Genomic DNA, 24426 nt, shown 5'->3' with positions numbered 1-24426 from the left:
GACGGCTGAATGTCATGCGTAGAATAAACAACAAAAATCAAAATGAAAACCAGTTTAAAAATCGGTTTGGAGGTGGCGGCTAGACGTCAGCAGTGCGTGTTTAGTTTGATTTGTTTAAAATTCTTTTGTTTTTGTTTTAAAGACGACTAAATTATTACCGTTATGTTATCAACATAAAAGAAATATATTATAGTCTAGTGGTTACATATTTCTTTAATCATTATTGTGTGTAGTGGTCACAAAACAAAGTAATAATTATTAATAATGTTCATTTTGTAACAAGCAATCTTGTTACAAAATAATTAACGTAACATTTTAAGAATGACGCTAACTATGACAAAAAAAGTTAGCGAGGTTCAAGCAGAAACCGTGCAGTTTATGTCCTTAGAAAAAGTAAGTAACATCAAACGAGTTTATTTTCTTATAAACATATTTCTGATATTTCTCAAAAAATGAATTGCCATGTGTAGCGAACTTTCTTGTTTTTTTTTACAAGTTATTTATTAACTTGCAATGTATGTATCTATGTATGTAACTATGTTTGTACGGTTAAAATCTTGCAAGTTAAATTTGACCCACTTCCCGATTTCCGATTCGACTGAAATTTTGCATAGGTACATAATTATGTAAGTCGGGTGACAATGCAATATGTGACGTTCCACAAGTAAAGGTACCTTATGGCGGTCGGCACTTACGTCGCGTAGCACCGCATTAGTATTGGAGCGTCTTTAGTAATAACCTTTACCAGTGGAACGTCACATATTATTGTACCATCAAGCTGATCTGATGATGAAGACTCCTGTCTCCATAGTAGTGGTGGAACTCTATGATAAAACAATGCAACCTAAATTGTGTTTTGGGGTTTTTAGAATTGCCTTGATGAGTATTAGTTGCCTGTGGAAATAAAAGTACAATCAGTGATAAAAGCTTGCATCAAAAATGAAATATTTGCCAAAAACTTTTTTATTTAATTAAATTTCGCTAGGACATTTATGACCTACATTGTGGTGTGTCTCTTAAGTATGAATGTTAAGAAAGTAGGCATGGAACCACAGTATTTTAGGTGCTTGTTCCTAAAACATTCAAGTACTTATATCTTGAAACAAAACTATTAAAACGGATTATATAGCATATATTCAATTTTTAGGGTTCCGTACCCAAAGGGTAAAAACGGGACCCTATTACTAAGACTCCGCTGTCCGTCCGTCCGTCTGTCACCAGGCTGTATCTCACGAACCGTCATAGCTAGACAGTTGAAATTTTCACAGATGATGTATTTCTGTTGCCGCTATAACAACAAATACTAAAAACAGAATAAAATAAAGATTTAAGTGGGGCTCCCATACAACAAACGTGATTTTTGACCGAAGTTAAGCAACGTCGGGCGGGGTCAGTACTTGGATGGGTGACCGTTTTTTGCTTGTTTTTTTTTGCTTGCTTTGCTCTATTTTTTGTTGATGGTGCGGAACCCTCCGTGCGCGAGTCCGACTCGCACTTGGCCGGTTTTTATTAATACATCCCGACGTTTCAAACCCTTTACAGTGTACTTATATCTTGTGAAGGGTTATGAATTATGAATGAAAAATTCCTAAAGCCTTTATGGATTTTTTTATTAATTTTGTTTAGGCAGAAGATGAACATAGGCAAGATGGGGATTACAGTTCAGGCTCCACTCTTCTTCGACGAGGCAAGAGGCTGGAAGACAACAATAATTTAACCAAAGAAGACATAGAATATGTGAATTATCGCCAGTTGCTGAAGTATGAACAGGCTCCAGAGTATCTCCAGCACAATCCTTACATAAGAGATGGTTATAGAAAACTATTACCTACTAAACTTTGTTGGGAGAGGTAAGACTTTATTCAGTGTTTTATATCAATTTATTATCATTCTTTATACATATTTTACTCCAGTATTCCCAATATTTTAATTATCTGCAACTACCCTTAATAGTTGAGCCTGCCTTTTTGTCAGAGGCTTAAGACTCAGTAAAGCACACTTTAAGTTTGAGACACCTGTTTCACAATTTTATTTTATTTTATTGCAACAATGTCACCGGTGATTAAAACTGCCTGCTGCCCAGTGTTGGACAAATTGCAATTGACTATTAACCAGATTAACGGATGGTTACAGTTTACGGTTCAATTTATAATGGTTAATGGTAAAAAATGGTCAATTTCATTAACGTTTCGGCCATGTCATCCTCCCCGACGGCAGCCCTAGAGACCATACTAAATCTACCGCCCCTTCACCTGCATCTGGAGTTGTATGCTTAGAATAACGGGTGCGAGGAGAGGTAATTGGTTATCGAAAACTCTGAGACTGTTTAAGGAATCAGTGTACGATATTCCTGTTCTTGGGATGCCATCCGACACTATGGCACCCAAATTTTGTCCACTCAAACTTTACTCAGTGGAACTCCCCAAAAGGGAGGACTGGTCAAACAGTCAAATTAAGTGGAAAGAAGGAAGCCTGAGGTGGTACACTGATGGCTCCAAATCCGGATCTGGAGTAGGCTGCGGAGTATACGGTGAAGCGCCTAGGAAAAGCATCAGCTTAAACCTAGGACGTTTTTGCTCTATATTCCAGGCAGAGGTATACGCCAATCGAATGTGCGTCAATCAATCTGCAAAGCTACTACGGTAATCACACTATCTATATCCATTCGGATACCCAGGCGGCACTCTTAGCCCTAACCTCTGATGTCACCACATCGAGGCTGGTTGAGAACTGCAGGCAACTATTGAACAACCTTGGAGCCAGGAACAAAGTTGTTCTACGTTGGGTCCCGGGGCATGCGCGTATCGTAGGAAACGAAAAGGCCGATGAACTCGCGCGTGCAGGGGCTAAGGGGATGAACTACAGTCCTGAGCCGTTTTGTGGTATTCCCAAAAGCCTAACGCGGCTCACCCTAAAGACCTACTGTCACTACGAAACTATTCAACTCTGGAGAGAAACAACAGGTTTGAACCATTCCAAAGCGCTTATCAAGGCCTTCAGCAAAAAGGCGTCTTCGAACGCCTTAGCGCTGTCTATGAACCAACAACTGCACAACTATGTGACAGTTGTGATATGACTATACAAACTTTGAACTATATAACACTGGACACTGTGTGACATAGGCTCATCAGCTCAATAGCTGCTCGCCTATAATTATATAATAATAATAATAATAACTTTGTAAGGGTGCTTACTGGGCACTGCGGCCTAAATAAGCACATGCACACAGTGGGGAAACGTGACATGGGGCGGTGCAGACTCTGTATGGAGGCAGAGGAGACGCCCTTGCACATCTTCACAGAGTGCCCTTGCCTAATGCGTACTCGTGACTTAATCCTGGGCGGACACATATTGCGCCCGGATGAGTTAAAGTCTATCGAGATCAAAAAGATCCTGCAGCTGTTTGAAGTTGCAGGTTTTGATCGAGTAGTAGGTGGCGATCACAATAGATCAGCGATGGTCGCAGTGATATATAGGCTTTGGAGCCTTATATAGCCCCTAACAAGAAGAAGAACGTTTCGGCCAACACTGCTGCTGCCTGTTTAACAACATGTTTTATTATGAATTGTAACTGACTATTGTTTAATTACCAGAGTTTGATTAGTTTCTCGTTTTATGCAGTTATTCCTAATTCACTTCTGAATACGAATTTTTACATATTGTAGTATGAATGTTCCATATCGTGACCCAATGAGGAAAACGTAGTGATTTAATTCTCTTTGCTCTGAGGCGTAACATTCTCGGGCGAGGTTTCGGTATTCACATGTACAACATAAAATTATGCATGTACTTCAAGTCGGGTTTACCAGTTAACGTTGATGTACGACTGTAACTTTATTTAAGGTGCTGTAGGTTCAGAGAGCGGAGTTTTTGAAAAATCGTACCGATTTTTTAGATCACAATAAGTACAGTTGTCAAAAAATTTATTAGCAATCTTGAGGATTTCCTCTAGGGACTTATCAATTTGAAACCAGATTTTTTTACTTTTGCTCAATAGCAAAAAATCACGAACATAGTCTAAACCGCACTTTAAAATTTGTAACAATTTATGCACAAAAGTTAAAATTGCTTCTAAAAATGCGCAAGTTAATTTTTTTTTTGTTAAAACTTACAACAAATAAAAATGCAAAAACAATGATATTCGCGGTCCCGAGCACGCACACCCATCTCGCTGACGCTTACGCTCAGTGAGAGTGAGAGAACATGAACCTACGGGGCCTAAATAGAACAAGCCGTAAAAACTGACAAACGTATATATATTACATACCTACATACATATTAGACATTAAAAGATTTAATAAGGGTTAAGTTACCTATCATATGTATATGTCGGCGGCGGATCGTAAAATCGGGCATATCGAGATATTCCTAGGCATATCATGAAACGCCGCCATTTCATGATCTGACTAAGATTAACCCAGGCGTATCACGATCTGCCTTATAAAAGAGGCGGCAGATCGGTCAGACCAATGTATTCGTTGATATTCCTAGCTTCATACCGGGCGCATCGTAAAGTAATTGATGAGATAATCCTAGGCATATCATGAAACGCCGCCATTTCATGATCTGACTAAAATTAACTCAGGCATATAACGATCTGTCTTATAAAAGATTCGGCAGATCGATGGGAGCAATGTATTCGTCGAATTCCTAGCTTCATTCATACCGATCGCATCGTAAAATAATTGCATTTTTTGCCACTGTTGGCGCTGCATTCTATATGGCGCTGCGTCCGAGCCAGTGTTGCCAGATCGTACCTTTTAATACAAGTTTACGTTCCTTTTGAGCCTTGAGGTTTGCTCGATATGGCTGGTGGTCGCTAGGTAGATCATGAAATGCCGGCGTTTCATGATCTGCCTAGGAATATCACCCATTGAGGTTTGCACGATATGGCTGACGGTCGCGCTAGGCAGATCATGAAATGCCGGCGTTTCATGATCTGCCTAGGAATATCACCCCTTGAGGTTTGCACGATATGGCTGGTGGTCGCTAGGCAGATCATGAAATGCCGGCGTTTCGTGATCTGCCTAGGAATATCACCCATTGAAGTTTGCACGATATAGCTGGTGGTCGCGCTAGGCAGATCATGAAATGCCGGCGTTTCATGATCTGCCTAGGAATATCACCCCTTGAGGTTTGCACGATATGGCTGGTGGTCGCCAGGCAGTTCATGAAATGCCGGTGTTTCATGATCTGCCTAGGAATATCACCCATTAAGGTTTGTACGATATGGCTGATGGTCGCGCTAGGCAGATCATGAAATGCCGGCGTTTCATGATCTGCCTAGGAATATCACCCCTTGAGGTTTGCACGATATGGCTGGTCGTCGCTAGGCAGATCATGAAATGCCGGCGTTTCATGATCTGCCTAGGAATATCACCCCTTGAGGTTTGCACGATATGGCTGGTTGTCGCTAGGCAGATCATGAAATTCCGGCGTTTCATGATCTGCCTAGGAATATCACCCCTTGAGGTTTGAACGATATGGCTGGTCGTCGCTAGGCAGATCATGAAATGCCGGCGTTTCATGATCTGCCTAGGAATATCACCCATTGAGGTTTGCACGATATGGCTGGTGGTCGCGCTAGGCACATCATGAAATGCCGGCGTTTCATGATCTGCCTAGGAATATCACCCCTTGAGGTTTGCACGATATGGCTGGTCGTCGCTAGGCAGATCATGAAATGCCGGCGTTTCATGATCTGCCTAGGAATATCACCCCTTGAGGTTTGCACGATATGGCTGGTCGTCGCTAGGCAGATCATGAAATGCCGGCGTTTCATGATCTGCCTAGGAATATCACCCCTTGAGGTTTGCACGATATGGCTGATGGTCGCGCTAGGCAGATCATGAAATGCCGGCGTTTCATGATATGCCTAGGAATATCACACCCTACTTATTTGATATGCCTAAACGTCGCTAGGCAAATCGGCAAACGTTGATGTTTGAACGATATGGCTGGTAGTCGCTGGTCAGATCATGAAATGGCGGCGTTTCATGGTATGCCTAGGAATATCTCGATATGGCCGATTTTACGATCTGCCTCCGACATATACACCGGCAGCAGTGTTTACCAGACTGGAATAATACGTGTACAATTTCATAAATAATTGTCTTAGTAATATTTCTTTACAGACACGCTTATTAATTAGTGTGTAGGAAATTTATTCCGATTGTTATTAATTAGTGTGTAGGAAATTTCCGATGTGTAAATGATATTTTATAGTTTCGTATTTCATATTACCTGCGTATTTTCGATGAACCTGAGTCTACTTATAAAGGAGTCTTGCATTACTTGCATAAAGTTTAGCGTGGACTGGATCTAGACCGTCTAGGGTCCAGTAGCAGTTATATTTAATATGTCTGTGTCTCACGGAAGTTTCTTTAATCAAAATACCTAAACGCGATTAAGGTAGGTATAAAGATTAGCTTTAGGCCCCCCGTATGCTTTTCATGTTCTAAAACTAAAAGAGCGCAGGCTACTGATAGAACGCTTGTTGCAGTATATTCTGGTGGACTAACGAAACGATGAACATATGGACTCACTTGTTCGGTTTCTTCCTGGTGCTCGGGCTGACGATCAACGATCTGGTCATCATCAACATCCACGCCACCTTCACAGACAAAGTGGTGGCTGCAATACTTCTCTCATGTTTCATGGTAAGTTATTATTGCCTAATTTTGTCTGGGTTGAAGTCATATGATAAGTATGTCATCTTCATTATCCAGGACACTTAGATTTCTAGAATTTATTATCGATAATTTTATATTTAGGTATAATATAAAACTTGCTAAAACCTATAATGTGGTGTCATGGTGAACCATGTATATTATGAAGAGGGCTTTTAACACAATGTACTGGTTCAGTATCCACATCTACTGAACTATATGAAGTGGACACGAACCCCATCATCGAACCCTCGCGAAGATACGAGACTCGTAATGCGCGCGCGGGACTCCTACGAATCGAGCCGCATAGACTAGCCAAGTCCAAAAAACTCACCCACATCATGGGCCGTAAGGTGTACAATCATCTACCGCGGGAAATTATAACAGCACAAAGTGCGTCACTTTTTAAATCAAAACTTAAAAAATGGCTTCTCGAGCAGACGTTCTACGACCACAAGGAGCTATTTAATGAATTAATTATTTAAGGTACTTAAACATAATACTGTAGTTACACACTGTAACCTATGTATTTATTTGACATGTAATTGTATATTATTAATAAATTATTATGATTATGATTATACCATGTTGTTAAAGGCCTTCTTCGTTGAACTATTTACCTGCATGGGCCTTACTTATACATACATGTGTTTATCGTTGACAGAATTTTTGTAGATAGGTACCGTTAGTGTCATAGTGAAAGTATAATTTTGCGCACATTTAAGTGAGGGGTTATTATATAGAAACCATACAACACTTGCCATATGATACATTCCTAAAAAATAACAATGTAAAAATCGACTTTATGTCTTTATGATAAAGTACTTATGTATATTCTTACCGGTGCTTTCTATTAAACCCGTCATAAAATGATTAGTAAGATATCAGAAGACATCGAAGAGACGTTTAACTGTCTGTAACGAAAAGATAAAATGGTAAAAGCTAGAGTTATACGGCGCGTAATACCAGTTAGTTAATGTTTTCCAATTAATGACACCTAGGTACAAACCAGGGATGTTGCGGATGCAGATTTTTTGACATCCGCGGATGCGGATGCGGATATTTAAAGCTCACATCCGCGGATGCGGATGCGGATGTCAAGATTAGGTACTTAGAAAACGTCAAATATTATATTTTTAGTATTTTTTTATTAAAAAAAACACGAAACGTTTAGTATTTGAGCAAGAATATAGGTGCGTTATATTTAATAAACAGTAACTTGACCGACTTTTCTGGATCTAGACGATTTCGTTATAGGTAATTAAAGTACACGAAATTACCTAGCACTTATGGCGCCGCTAAGACGTTCCTGTACCGACTTGTTCGACATCCGCATCCGCATAAGCTCCGCATCGATTTTATGCGGATGCGGATGTTGAAAATAGTGCGGAAGTTCCGCAGTTGCGGATGCGGATGTTCGCAACATCCCTGGTACAAACCTACAATTAACTGTTAAACAAATGTTAAAGAAACATGCTAAGAAAACTAAGGGAAGCCTGAAATGATGGAAACTTTTACTTTTTAGTGTGTTCAGTACGGTTACCATCAGTTTGTCACTGACATAAACGCCGTCGAGAACGTAATTTACTTTCTATACATCCCGTTTGCACTAATATGCGAGTGCGAGCGAGATGTATAGAAAGTAAATTACTTTCTCGACGGCGTTTATGTCAGTGACAAACTGATGGTAACCGTACTGTTCTCTCGTAACTATTTATCGGTATGATGTGAGAGCATGCATGATTGCCGAGTCTAATGACGTTTTGAACGGTATAATTTAAATTGTGGTTAAAATATAGCAGGTGTATTTCTATAGTCGATATATTAATTTCCCACGAGTTACTATCATAAACAATCATGTACCTATGCGGCTCAATGAGTACGAAACGAAAAAAAAATCCTTGGTCATTTAAAAGTCTTCGTTCCGTATTTTTGGCTGTGTGCCGATAGATACGGACGGACGGAACTGCCTGTGTCATTATTTGTTGCATAATATACCGCAGTACCCATGGATTAGGTAATAGAACCCAAACATTTGAGATAACGACAAGACAAACTCTAATTACTTAGGATGAGTTTAACTTGCATTGGAGCATAGTTAATAATTATATATATATTCTAATTTATGATTGTGTTCGTTTTATAATACCACATCGTAAAGTTTCTTGACATTTTCATTCCCAGTGCGCAAAGTTACGGGCTCAGGTTGCGTAGGCTATAATCGAAAGCCGAGATGCGACCTGCTTTTCTCGAGAGAAAGTATTCGACCGGAGTCTTGACGAATTAAAAAAAATCAACGCAGCCAAGACGGGGCGTTTCTAATTTTGTTTATTTATAAACCAAGCAGTCATTTGCATTACAATAAAATACATTATTCTTGACATTTAAATTCCTACCTAGTTTTGCGTAGTAAGTGTTTATAAATATAAATCGTTGATGATCATCATTATATGTATGCTATCAATTAGGTTATCAACCGATATGATGGATATTGTATAGGGTGTTTTTGTTTATTGTTGTTGACGATGAATTATAAGTTGCTTTTGCATTATCTAATTTGACCTCAATTGGATTATTCGATGACACGATTAACAATGTAACTTTAGGAAGCTACTTATGTACCGAAGAAACGGCAAGTCCAACGATCTCCGGCTTGCCCAACTGCCAATGCCTACGTAACTGTATGTAAATCGGAAATACCTAAATGTGCTGTTTTATTTTCCAATTGGAGTTAAAAAAATCCTATTGTCCATTAGCGAAGCGACTAATAATATAGATCTAATAATCTGACATATTGATTGAATAAGAAATCAATCTTTCTTCTCAACAACCGACAATGTGGTACACTTTGTCCAAAGCTGACTTTTTTGCCAAAAACTAGTTACCCATGCTATACCATAATAGGTACCTAAGCTTACCTACTTGTTTTGGTCCAAATTATACGAGTAGGGTTTTAAGCATCAAAACTTTCGCCTGTGTTATGTGTCTGGAGGAGACAAAGTGTATACTTTCACTACCACTAGATCTCACACACTTGACCTATACGAACGCAAAAGTTACATGCGTATTGCGTACCTATGATAAATATAATTTATCTCGCGAGTTTATCTAGAATAAAGCATATTTAAACCTATTAAATCCGTTGGAGTATATATCCGCATGCAGTTGCTAAATATCTAAGACTTATGTGCCACCATGTGGGTCCTGCCCCGATACCGACTATCGTGCATTAGTACCGTGCCCTGTGGAAGACCACACAAACAAATGTCGAAATATTCGGGAGCACAATAATTGGTTAACTAACAAAAATTACCTACTTTATTGCGATGCAAACGACATAAAAAATAATAATAATAAATATTTCGGTGGTATGTAAGGTATGTAAGTCAAATGTATTATTTTAATAATGTTTGCGTATCTGATAAAACATTCTGAATAATACCTCAATAGGTATCATATTCATTGGCTGAAATGTAATGAACGCGAATTACTCGACCAAGAATATAATATAGTAATTATAAAAAGCGGCCAAGTGCGAGTCGGACTCGCCCATGAAGGGTTCCGTATTTAGGCGATTTATGACGTATAAAAAAAAAACTACTTACTAGATCTCGTTCAAACTAATTTTCGGTGGAAGTTTACATGGTAATGTACATCATATAATTTTTTTAGTTTTATCATTCTCTTATTTTAGAAGTTACAGGGGGGGGGGGGGACACACATTTTACCACTTTGGAAGTGTCTCTCGCGCATACTATTCAGTTTAGAAAAAAATGATATTAGAAACCAAAGAGTAAAGTAAGTATATAGGTAAAGAGAGCCCTCTTGAAGCATTTTATGGAAACTCGTTTGAAAGAGCCATCTCTGAACCTCCGCCGATACTAAGTATGTTTGTGTGCGTGCACAACTACATATGCATCCATACGTGTACTTTCGTTCCACATAATATTAGGTCTACTCGGGCGGTTTACAAGTCCATTTTTTGTTTGGTTTCTTGTAACAAAAACCTTTAATTATTTACAAGAAATCAAACAACAAATGTACTTGTAAACCGCCCAAGTAGACCTAACATTATGTGGAAAAGGTTAATGTTATCAATAATGGAATAAAGAAAAAAACAGAATATTAAATTCAATATGTTTATTGCATACATGTTTTACATCACATTATCGCTAGGAAAGTACAATTTTAGGTAAACAATAGAAAAGAAAGCGAGTGTGGTGAAAAAGCATTCACACACAAGAAAATACATGATTAAGAAAATATGATTAATTTACTACGCACAATACAAGCACATAGTCTAGGCATTGTAGCAGATTTATCGATAGTGGCGTGCCTTATCAAAAGTAGGTACTTATTAGATACCTACCACGAAATAAATTTACTCTAAAATAGCGTCCATATTGCACAAAATAACACAGAACTCAACGCACTTTCTGGAGGTTTTCACAACAGGGCATGGCAGGGCAGGGCAGGCATGTGTTTTCATTCGGGCTATAATCTAATTTCCTCCAGCACCATAACCAAACCATAACGAAGAAAATGGCTCAACCATCACTAAAATATTTTTAATTTACGCTCTTCCAGTGACAGCTAAAAAATTGCATGTCTTGGCCATATACCTAGAATTATATACTTAGATGAGCTATACGCGTGCGCCCGTGAGGGACAGAACATACGTGATGCGACCAAATTAAAAACACTTTTTGACGTTCCTGACAACCTACCAAACATAACCTACGTAATTTGGTCGGGTTATTTCAAAAGCGCTTTCTCTGCTACTCCATACTAAAAGTTCTATAAGTGCATCTCGTTCGGTCAACTGGCTCCTCGCCCATTTCATCTATATAATTATGATTGTACCTCTATGGTCTTGGCGGTTATGCAAGTGTTGCCAGCATAAACAAACAGCATAATTAAATCACATTTTAACAAAACTCTTATTTTTTCGCAAAATTAATTGAAAATTATAATAATTAAAAATATTAATTCGTGCTTATTTTAATTTTAATATTAATGCCACCAAAATTATATGAATTTTATAGTGACATCTGGTGACGTAGTTTGTGTAATCGGAAGTCAACTTTACGCAATAGTATGTTGTCGGGAGCAAAATATAGAAATCGCCTGCATCTTTACTGACGTTAATTACATTCCTAGTGTCCCCCCCCTGTTAGAAACCTCAATATCATTTTTGAAGACCTATCCATATACCCCACACGTATGGGTTTGATGAAAAAATTTTTTTTGAGTTTCAGTTCGAAGTATGGGGAACCCCAAAAATTTATTGTTTTTTTTCTATTTTTGTGTGAAAATCTTAATGCGGTTCACAGAATACATCTACTTACCAAGTTTCAACAGTATAGTTCTTATAGTTTCGGAGAAAAGTGGCTGTGACATACGGACGGACAGACAGACGGACAGACGGACAGACGGACAGACAGACAGACAGACAGACATGACGAATCTATAAGGGTTCCGTTTTTTGCCATTTGGCTACGGAACCCTAAAAATCATAGGGTGTAGTGCATCCATTTTAATCATGAAGATGGTAGAAAACAAGCACTTCTATTTTCTAGGTCGGTGCATAAGCTACGATCGATGGGATGTATTAACTATTAATTCGGAAATAGATTTAGAAACCGGTTTCATTTCTTTGAAAGTGCACGATGGTTTTGAATTAAACCAGATAGGTAAGGTATCTAGAAACTAGATTGGTAATGTCTAAAAAGACACGATAAAAAACCGTTCGCCAAGTAGAAGCCTAAGAACGAATTGATACTTTGAATGCCTACAAATAATGATTTTGCTTTTATAAGTGTGGCGACGAACAGCCTAAGGTTACAGGTTCCTTGCCTACTAATAGAAAGTAATTAAGTATGTAAGTAACGTTTTTTTGTTCTGGTCATAATTGCATTCAGTAATGATTTTAGATACCTAAACGACATTGTATACATACCTTATTACCTACCTAAATACGAAAAAGAGTTTATAAATTAAGTTACGATCATCAGATCAGTAGAAACTAAAGACACCTTGCATGTTAAAAATCTTTCCAGACGCTTTACTACATCTACTACGACATCAAGCTTCCTTCTTCTTAATTAAAGTTACGCTTGATCTTATATCGTGAATTAAAACAAGATTTTATACTGTGCTTCGTAGGGCGCACTTAAAGTGGCCTTTTGCGGTAGGAATTACAGGGAAAAGTATTTGCGTGCACAGTCTTCTACCTCGCGTTGTCCCGGCATTTTGCCACGGCTCATGGGAGCCTGGGGTCCGCTTGGCAACTAATCCCAGGAATTGGCGTGGGCACTAGTTTGCGTGCACAGTATTAGATTAGAAGTGTGCTGTTGGGTTTTTATGAGTGCGTGATTTCGGCAGGCCGTAGCCGGGCGGTCACCGTTATGAGTGGGATGGACCGCTACTTTGACTAACGCAGCGTTACAACGTATTTTGTAGCTATAGGGGATATTAAATATAACCTAAATACTTACCTATAGAGCCTATGTTTTAAATACCTATGTTTCTTTTTTCCATTCGGAATAATTCTGCAGAAGTATAAGCATGGGAATGTTTATCGGGATGTATAGTATATGTAATAAGCCTGTTGCATTGACTTTAAGCTGGAAAACCAGTGGAGCTTGGAATTTTGCGCGAAAATACTGTAAACATTTAATCGAGCTTTCCAATGTCACTTTCCGTTGTTATGTCCAGACCAGACGCAGAAAAGTGCTACGAATTATACTTTTTCTCGCTCTATAAGACTTTGTCCCGGTTCAGAATTCACATTAATGAGTAACATTTTAATTTCCAGGTGTGCATGGCGCTGTCAGCGCTATACCACACGTTCTCATGCCGCTCGGAGTGCGACTACCACGCGTTCCTGATGTACGACCTCTTCGGCATAGCGCTGTCGCTGCTCGCCATATACACCTCCGGCGTGTACTACGCGTTCTGGTGCCACCATGTAAGTGGAATGGTTCATGCAGTCGTGTAGAATTGTACACCCAGCCGCAAAATTGCGTAAAAGGCTTTTTTTTAATGTGACAATGGAATGACAAAGTCCCTTGTAAGCTTGTGCAGGGCCAGCAACGCGCGTGTGATTATAAGATTCCCTTAACACATATCCGATAAAAAATTACAGTATTTTCTATCGTTGCTTTATCGAAATACCAACTTTAAGTAACACAATATAGGTACCTACACTGTCGGTATGAACGAAGTTACTGTTATGCTAATTATTCAATATCTGATACCTAATTAATTGTTCCAGCCAGTAATGTACCAATGACCTGTAATGTGCTAATGAGTAACGATTCCATTCCGTAATTGTAACTTGACTAACAGTTGTAGAACAATGTATGCGACGAGGGATGTCGCAACGATGCGCTCGGCGGGTATGCGGAACAGTGGCCATGGCCTAGTGGACTATTCATTAATTAGCAGCCGAATTATATATCGATCGGGTTTCACTTACCTATACATCAGGGATGTTGCGAACATCCGCATCCGCATCCGCAACCGCGGAACTTCCGCATTATTTTCAACATCCGCATCTGCATCCGCATCCGCATAAAATCGATGCGGAGCTTATGCGGATGCGGATGTCGAACAAGTCTGTACAGGAACGTCTTAGCGGCGGCGTAAGTGTTAGGTAATTTCGTCATTACCTATAAAGAAATCGTCTAGATCCAGAAAAGTCGGCCAATTTACTGTTTATTAAATATAACGCACCTATATTCTTGCTCAAATAATAAACGTTTCGTTTTTATTAAATAATACCTAATCTTGACATCCGCATCCGCATCCGCATCCGCGGATGTGAGCCTTTAAATATCCGCATCCGCATCCGCATCCGCGGATGTCAAAAAATCTGCATCCGCAACATCCCTGCTATACATCACCAATATTTATTCCACAATTCCACATGCCTATGGTTTTTCGTCATACTTGCTCGACTTGCCGATTCTCTGAGCAACGCCGATGACTGTTGAATTTCTTGAACAGATCAGTTTGAACCAAGGAGTTTTATGAAAGTAGCTGTCTGTATTTTACAAGTAAAATTCCACCTAACTGGTGGCCTCGTGCTCTTTCTAAACGCTTCATAACCTCCTAAGGGCCATAATCATAGGGGCTATTCATAAATTACGTCATTTCAAGTTAGGGGGGGGGGGGGGTCTGGACATCGGATGATAGTAGCATAACGTAGAAGTAAACGGGGTCATTCGAAGCATGATTTTTGGATGATTTTAGGGGGGGGGGGGGGGGGGGGGTCAAAAATCGTGAAAAATAGATGACGTAATTTATGAACAGCCCCATACACATGAAAAACCCAAAATTTGTTACTGCAATTTAAAGCTATACTGTAAGAAATAGAGAGTTGATTTTGCTTTGTATAATAATTTAACGAAACAAAACAAATGCAACTCTGTTCCAAGTTCCAATTGGATATGATTTAAATTTAATCAAACTGAACAAGTACTATAGGTAGGACCTTGGGCCTTACGAGGATAATGCGGTTTCTGTGTAGTCTGTGGCTGGAGCTAAATAAAGAGTGTATACTTGGTCAACCAGATCTTGACAGTAGAAAAAGGCGGCAAATTTGAAAAATGTAGGCGCGAAGGGATATTGTCCCATAGAAACTTTGAATTTCGCGCCGTTTTTTACTGACAAGATTTGGTTGACCAGCTATAGATGCGACATTAACACTTGATTTTTGTTTCATCCGTAGGAGCTAAAGGCGTTCTACATGGTGTCCGTAACGCTGATCTTCGTGGTGGCGATGGCGCTGCAGATCCCGCGGCTGAACGTGCCGTACCTCGTGAAGATGTGCGTGTTCATCGGCTGGGCGGCGTACGGGGTGCTGCCCACGCTGCATTGGTGCTACGCCATGGGCGGCTTCGAGAACCCCATGGTGCAGGTTGGTTGAAATCAAAATATACTTAATAATACACATAAGACCAAAACAATCATAAAAAATATGTTATTATCAAGCAGAGGTGCGCGCCCGAGTTGTTTATCAGCAACTCAGGTTAGCTAAAATGATTATTTATATGTACTTACCATCCTTTCCTTATTATCTAGATAAATAACTACCAAACCGGAATGTAAACGAGCGACAATGGCGGCAGATAAACCGTACGCGGTTTTCGCTCGCTGTTTTTATTGTTATATTAGTATTTAAGAGTTTTGGATAAATAAAAAAAACCCTTATTCACACTTAGGGCTCATTTAGACGGTGCGAGAACTCGCATGCGAGTATCATTACATTGCGTCATTTGATCGGTCGGCTGAATTGATGTCACCTCAATGGTCCGCAGTGTAACTAAAATCGTATACGAGTTCGCGCGCCGTCTAAATCAGCCCTTAATTTCGTAAATGCTAGGATAAAAATGGAACAATAGATTTTTTTTAAAGATAGTATTTCAGCAGAAAAATAGGTACCTATCTTATAAATATAGGTAAGTATTTATTTTACATATTTACGTCATCTGTAAAATATGTATAATTAATCCTGATTGTGATTTTTGTGTCTTTCATTAACTGATAATTTAACATGTATTGATGACTTTTCTTTCTATTTTCAGATGTTCTTTCCTCGAGTGATAATGATGTACATTATAAGCGGAACTGCATTCATCATTTACGCATTTAAGGTACAATTTTTGCATGTGTACTATTATTTATGTATTAGATCCTCTCAGAAAACACAAAACATGCATACATACTTTTGCCGGATAAAGAAAAGTGCCGATTGTTAACCTGTCTGGCTAATTGACTAAATATTGGACCTAATGACACTGGCACTTGGCATTTGGCATAATAGCTTGCTCATATTAAGGGACGGTTCGCATGCGCGAACATCGTGCTTAAGACTTAATAACTTAACCGAGTGTGCTTATACAGTCGACGACAAAGGTATGTTTACTCTAATGCATCTTACTCCTTTGTAGAACAAAGAACAGTGTAAACATATATTTCAGTCGACTGTACTACGTTTGCGTACAGAAAATTAGTATTAGCCCGCGTCGCGTTTTTTCTTGCATCTGTCACATAGATCGCGTGAATTATTTGCTAACTGGAAGAAATCCCTTAAAGGGATAAGTTCGCCTTTGTACTGCCTATCCTGTGCCATATATTTGTGTTCTGCGTTTTGTACAATAAAGAGTTTATACTACATACATACATATTTGTGACGGCGGCACGCGTTGGTGTGGCTGTGGCATAACCCGCAACGAGCAATATAATCTAACTAAGGCCCACTTGCACCATTCCACTAACCCAGGGTTAAACGGTTAAACCGTTTACCCAGTGCCAAATTGTACTGGTAACCATGGCAACTCCAGGTTTAACCGGTTAACCCGGGTTAGTGAATGGTGCAAGTGGGCCTAAGGAAAGTAGTTTATTATGTATACTGGGTCAACCAGATCTTGACAGTAGAAAAAGGCGGCAGAAAAATGTAGGCGCAAAGGGATATCGTCCTATACAAAATTTGAATATCGCGCCTTTTTTTACTGACAAGATTTGGTTGACCAGCTATAGTAATAATAGGCTACATGACTAATTTTTTTTATGGTAATCAATCGATCGGGTTTGTTTTTAGGATCAAATGTCTATATGGGACCCATTGCATTAAAGTAACACAAAAGTCAGAAATTGTAGTCAAAGGCCGACAGTCGCACTTCACTCGCGAAACGCCCTATACAAAACGGCCAGAGGCCGTGACGTCATCGCCCATCTTGTAGTATGGACAAAACAAGAAAATTGCGTTTTTGTCGGTGAAATATTGCGTTTATGTATATAGTTGCTATACAATATTTTTTTGGATGAAATGTAAGGAATCGAATGGTACTCTTACTTTTATCGTTTTTGGAAGTTAAAAAAAAACTTAAATTTTGAAACTTTCAGGTCCTGTAATTTTGTAATTTTTCAGTATTTTATTTTAATATCCACATTATTGTGATAAATTGCTCGTTTGCTATCTATTTTACTAGATTTTGTTATAAAATTCAACATGTGTCATCATCCCTATTCGTTAGATCCCGGAGCGCTGGTTCCCGGGCCGCGTGGACTACATCGGGCACTCGCACCAGTGGTGGCACGTGCTGGTCATGGGCGCGCTCTACTACTGGCACAACTCCGGCATGATGTACGTGCAGTACCGCATGAACCACGGCTGCGCGAACACCATGCGGATATTCTGAACACTACACAACACCTACACTACACGAAAATTTACTATTAGAGACTATGCTCAACATTTTATGCTCTCTTTCACTCTCTCTTTCTCTATCTCTCTCTGCTAGTTTCACAGTCTCAGGGAACAGAATACTAGTTGTACTTACCTAATTCTTATGAACCTATATGTATAACGGCCGGTATTCTCGATTTTTTTCTTGTGTGGGCTGTGGTCGTAATAAACACGGTAGTTAATTTAAACTTGCAGTTCATATATCTAACTTTTAAACTTCTGCTTCTCCTACTCATGCTCACTTGGTCACTAGATATAGTAGATATGCAGATAAATTCTAGACGACCTGCTCTAGTAGCACGGTCGCATTTTTATCATTTATCACCATGCCTGTCACGTTCTAACAAGTATGTAAGTGCGAAAGTGACGGGCTTAGTGATAGTGGATAAAAAATGGAACCGTGCTGAGCCCGCTGCTTTATTAACAACGAATTTCCAAGTAAATCGCGTTTGGCGAATTTAAGATCCATGGTGATAGTGTTTATGTCAGTACATTCGTATACCAATAAATTGTTAATATAGAAATCTATCTGCAACTAGTGCTTGTGAAATGATGATCCGACGTGATAAGAACCGCTGTCTGACAGTACCTACGGTTTGACGTTGTCTTAGATAATTTACTAGCTTACCTATAAATATTTAATATATTTAAATTTACTAGGACCTTAGGTAACTTATTTATGAGGGCGATATTCTCGGTAAAATAGAAATAAAATAAAATGCTCAAGTATAAAATATCTGAACATTCCATGGGACACTCCTGAGGAAAATCCTGAGAAATTTGTGATTTTAAGTGTACTTAAAAGTTATAACACGTAAGTGTATATTGGTGCTATTATAATTTGATTGGTATGAATCTTTTACTTGATTTTGATCTAAATCATGTCATAATTGGTTACGAGAAACAATTTCAGAATTTCCATTTGTTGATTTTTTATTTACTGTGTTTTCGTTATCTGTGATTGTTCTTTATTGGTATTATTTATTTTTTTAGTAGGCAATTATTGTTATTTTGGAATGGGGTTATTATACATTAATTTATAGATACGTAATAAAATATACACAAAATGTATCGGTTTTTTATTACCTAAACAAAAATGATGTTTTTCCTAAAATACCTAATACTTATTTTCGATTATAAACCTATTTTTTAAATGGGCATGAAGGGATAGGTAAGAGACTACTTATGAAAACAAAAACTATAGGTACCTACATTATTATAAAAGGAAAAATAAACGTCGTCAATTTTTTGTAAAATTTAATTTAGTATGCATCAGGGCGCTTACTACTAGGTACTCATAGAAATTGTGGTTTTATCAAAAATACACGCTATAAATATGCAGGTACGTTGTCCTCAACTCCTCATTAGTCTAAAACAAAAGACGTTTCAAACTAATATTGTTATTGGGCGTTTTTTTTTGTTGTCCCCTACACTTTTTTTTTTCAAATTTGGGATTTTTTATGTTATTTCTACTCAGAATCACGAGTTCTTTCTATCCTAATAGGAAAAAAAAGTGTCCTAAGGTTTTTATTTCCATTCCGTCACCATTTTTCATAGACTTGTATGACGGTGGCGAAATGGAAAGATCGAAAGATGTATGGAGATTTTGGGACACTTTTTTCCCCCTATTAGGATAGAAAGAGCTCGTGATTCTGAGTAGAAATAACATAAAAAATCCCAAATTTGAAAAAAAAAGTGTAGGGACAACAAAAAAAAAGCGGCCAAGTGCGAGTCGGACTCGCCCATGAAGGGTTCCGTATTTAGGCGATTTAAGACGTATAAAAAAAAACTACTTACTAGATCTCGTTCAAACCAATTTTCGGTGGAAGTTTACATGGTAATGTACATCATATATTTTTTTTAGTTTTATCATTCTCTTATTTTAGAAGTTACGGGGGGGGGGGGGGGGACACATTTTACCACTTTGGAAGTGTCTCTCGCGCAAACTATTCAGTTTAGAAAAAAATGATATTAGAAACCTCAATATCATTTTTGAAGACCTATCCATAGATACCCCACACGTATGGGTGTGATGAAAAAAAAAATTTTTGAGTTTCAGTTCGAAGTATGGGGAACCCCAAAAATTTATTGTTTTTTTTCTATTTTTGTGTGAAAATCTTAATGCGGTTCACAGAATACATCTACTTACCAAGTTTCAACAGTATAGTTCTTATAGTTTCGGAGAAAAGTGGCTGTGACATACGGACGGACAGACAGACGGACAGACAGACAGACATGACGAATCTATAAGGGTTCCGTTTTTTGCCATTTGGCTACGGAACCCTAAAAACGCCCTCTGTCATGTCATAATACGACGACGTAGGCTGGATGCTGGACGTAGGTACTCAACTGTATGAAGCAATTTTTAGTTGTTTTGCGCTTGGTGAATCACTACATGAACATAAATAAACCTTCCAGTATGCACAAAACGTATTTATTAAGTGACTAGACAAAAATGTTGGTTTCAGATAAAAAAACATTGCTTTTAGTGCCCTCTATCGTGCAATAGCAGCATTGCGATGAACTGGAGACAGTAATAAGTAGAGTTACTTGGCATTGAGTAAGTTATTCTCTACTCGATCACAGATGGCGCTATAATTAGATTACGGTTCTATAACTGGTAAATTCGGCGTAATGAATCAGTCTTACACTAGGTACATATGAGGTACATCTTATACCTTTAAACGAGCAATTCTTGTTTATTTATTTATTTATATATATATTTCGGTGATCTCGGAAACGGCTCTAACGATTTCGATGAAATTTGGTATATGGGGGTTTTCGGGGGCAAAAAATCGATCTAGCTAGGTATTATCTCTGGGAAAACGCTCATTTTCGAGTTTTTATATGGGTACCGAGCAAAGCTCGGTCGCCCAGATATTAGTATAAAACAAAGTCGCTTTCCTGTCTGTCTGTATGCTTAGGTCTTTAAAACTACGCAACGGATTTTGATGCGGTTTGTTTTAATAGATAGAGTGATTCAAGAGGAAGGTTTATGTATAATTTGTTAACCCGTGCGAAGCCGCGGCGGGTCGCTAGTATGATATAAGCAGTAGTTTTGCTTACGTGATCGTATTAAGCGGGTTCAACGGTCGTCAAACATACCTACCTAGAGATGTACGAGTACCGATCTAGGTATCTACCTAGGTCCTAGATCCTAGAGTAAGGCGTATCATTTCGTTGAAGTTCATGAGTAGGTACCTACCTATTTGTCCATAATTTCTAACGGTTCTATTGTTTTAGGTACCTTCGACATAAAAAATGCATTTAGAAAGCCTGAAAGTAGAAAGAAAGAACGTAACTAAGATACGTACTACGAGAAGAAGAAAATTGCTTTAAGGTAGAAGAGACCCGACCCGAACGAGATTGAGTAAGTATCCGATCATGATAGAAAGTGCTGTAGGTACCACAGAGAATAGGCACTTGATCAATTTAACGCCTGAACTTTTTGTACATTACTCATTTGGACAGGATTACCTGCCACGAACAATAAACCGAACGGGTACGGTTGTACCAAATGTAAGGGGTTCCGTTCTTATATCGGCATGCTTTTTGGCACACGTACTAACTATTGTAATTATAAATTCCGTTTCTATAGTTAAACCCATCGTAACACCCTTATAAGGAAGTAGTAAGTGGAAGATCGTATCGAATCACATAGGTATTAGCTGATGCTATACGTTAGACTATCTATTTATCTACTGGCAATCGGCAGTTCTAGGTGGTATTGCATAGAATAAAACGAATAGTGGGCTTAAATAATAATCAGAAGTGCTTGACATTTTTAAGCTCTTTCTTACCTGTCCACAGTCCACCTCTTTAGCTATTTGCAGGTAAATTCGGGTTGATTAAAATATCTACTCCATTCTTATCTAACATAACAAAACAAGTTTTGTCATAGCCCGAAAACACTACACAAACATTTTCCAACCCCTCAAACATCCATCGAGTACCTAGTGACGGAACTCTGAACATATTTTCCACCACGTTGAGTACACACCCGACCCATTCATCGACGCAATGAAAATATTACCCCTTTATCTTTTTGTTCCCAAACGGTTTAACTGCCGCTTGCCGAATGTGTGTGCACTGACAGAATTCATTTCTGCAACAACTAAAATGGATTCGCACCCGGTGATATGTGAAATCACTTTTTTTTTATCGCCAGTCGCTTTTTTGGCAATTTTAATGGATTTTCCGAGTGGAATCCTCTTTATAATTCAGTGATATACGTACCTGGAAAGGTTTATGTTTTATCTTTTTTATTCACTTACCTACACGTAGGTAGGCATCCTAGGCAGCTTTGGTCATACTTATTTGTCAAAATATTCCTGTTGTATATGTTTCCTTAGAAAGTATTGAAAAAAAGATACCCAATAAGCTTTATTTTCGCAAATACCTAACATTTATTTATTTAATATTCATTTCACACAATAAAACACATTGTACAAAACGTAATGCCATAAGGCATTCTCTACCAGTCAACCTTTAGGCATAGGTATAGTACGGCTCTTCTGAGGTGAACTTTTCGCTTCAAACGTTAATCTTTCAAACAAAGGCCATTGTCTATTATCGCATTGCCGCTAGCTCCCGAGTTAGCACGTGCCAGTACAACATTCATATTGAAAAACAACCGGTATCGTCATAACACCACACTAAGTATCAAAATAATATGAGTGCCATATCGCTTCGGGGCGGTCTATCGTCCTGCACTACCAAAACGTAATATCTAGAATATCAGTGACATTAAATTTGAACCTTAATACTATGACGATACCGGTTGTTTTTCAATATGAATGTTGTACTGGCACGTGCTAACTCGGGTGAGCTAGCGGCTTTGCGATAATAGAGACAATGGCCTTTGTTTGAAAGATTAACGTTTGAAGCGAAAAGTTCACCTCAGAAGAGCCGTACTATAGCATATACGTTGTAGGCGGTGCAACATTCACGAGACTGTTACAGGAAACCAATTTTTTTTTTATGAAAATATTTTGATTTGTGTTATTTCAAGTAGAACTACCGTAAAAGTATAACACTTTTTGCCCTTTAACATAACTTTGCCCACCGCGTCACAGTTCACAGTATTTCGCTTTTACTGAACTGTAACGCGGTCGGCAAAGTTATGTTAAAGGGCAAAGTTTTTTACTTTTACGGTACTATTTACATTATAAACCGCAATTAATATCATATACAAAGGAAAAAAGCACTAAAAAAAGGGCCTAAGGCACAAGGTAAAAAGGCATTGGAAGCCTTTGGTCACTTTTTCCTTTGTATAATTTGTGACTTTATTTCGGTTTATATTATAATTTATATAGTAGTGTGTCTACCTGAGAGATGGCCATCTTTGGCCATCTTGGGAAAATTCGACCCATGCCGCTGTGACCCCGGGTGGCCGAGCGGTTTACGAGTAGGCATCTGCCGCGAATGTAGAGGACGCTGGTTCGATTGCAGCCTTGGCCACAGGAAGCCTTGGTCCCTTATCCTTTGTATATGACATTTATTTCGGTTTATCAGTCATCAAAATGGACACATTGCGCTTGGAATTAATGCGTAAAACTTATCCGATTTCATAGCACTTGATACTCTTGATTGTACCTAGGTAGTGACGACGTTCGAAAGGTCCGAAATAAAATTGTTCACAACTATGTACCTATTTATATAAAATTTCTCACCGTCGGTTAACCCGGGCGTCAAATTAGCCAGGTCACCGCGCGTCAATCGGCCGCGTCTCCAGGGACCGAAGCCGCTTTGACGCGCTGACGACTGAACTGACAGATTGCCGCGCGATTGCTTTCGACGCGGCACGCGTCTGCCGCTTGGTGTTGTGTGATAAACGTTGATGCTGTGACAAGATTCGCTTTTGTTTCTTAGCGCCACTTGCACCAGTCCACTAACCTGGGGTTAACCGGTTAAATCCTTAATCCAGTGTCAAATTGTACTGGTATCCATGTTAACTCCATGGTTTAACCGGTTAACCCCGGGTTAGTTAATGGTGCAAGTGGCCCTTAGGGGTTAAAATGCATTGTAAAGTGGAAAAGGTACGAGTAGCTGAAATGAAACTGTCTTATTATGAAATAAGTGTACCGCGAACAAAGTTTGTGCGGTACACTAAAAAGGCGGCCGGAAAGTTTGCTCCTGCGGACACGAGAAAGCGAGTTGCATTTATGGTTCTTAAAATTTGCATAACAAGAAGCGTAAATTTCATTCAAGAAATTCGATAGATCAGAATGAAAAACAACTGTTTACAAAAATCTACTCTAGGCAACGTGGGTTTCGAACCCACAACTCTAGCTGGATTGCCGGCGCAACGAGGCCAACGAGAAAATTAATATAGATACCTAGGTATGTTTAATAAACTGGGTAGAATAAAATCGGAGAAAATTGCTTATCTAGTTGTGAGATTTTTATAATACCAAGTCATACGTCACAAGTGCATTCCATAGCATCAGGACTATTTATTATAAAACCTTATTCGTTTCTTAGCTACTCCTGTCCTAAACGCAT

The 24426-nt window shown here is 38.7% G+C and overlaps 1 protein-coding gene across 1 annotated transcript; it reads left to right on the top strand.

Moving 5' to 3' along the window:
• The first annotated feature begins 204 nt into the window (after positions 1-204).
• On the top strand, positions 205-17893 carry LOC134649400 (progestin and adipoQ receptor family member 3). The gene is made up of 7 exons (XM_063504152.1): positions 205-393; positions 1627-1850; positions 6503-6659; positions 13486-13638; positions 15403-15591; positions 16259-16327; positions 17711-17893. The coding sequence occupies exons 1-7, from the start codon at positions 322-324 to the stop codon at positions 17873-17875; spliced, it is 1029 nt and encodes a 342-aa protein (XP_063360222.1). The 5' UTR covers positions 205-321; the 3' UTR covers positions 17876-17893.
• The last annotated feature ends 6533 nt before the right edge of the window (positions 17894-24426 follow it).

Source organism: Cydia amplana, chromosome 1 (genome assembly GCF_948474715.1).
Source record: "Cydia amplana chromosome 1, ilCydAmpl1.1, whole genome shotgun sequence".
Lineage (NCBI taxonomy): Eukaryota > Metazoa > Arthropoda > Insecta > Lepidoptera > Tortricidae > Cydia > Cydia amplana.
Note: the sequence above shows the minus strand (reverse complement) of the source record. Positions and strands in the feature narration are given on the sequence as shown.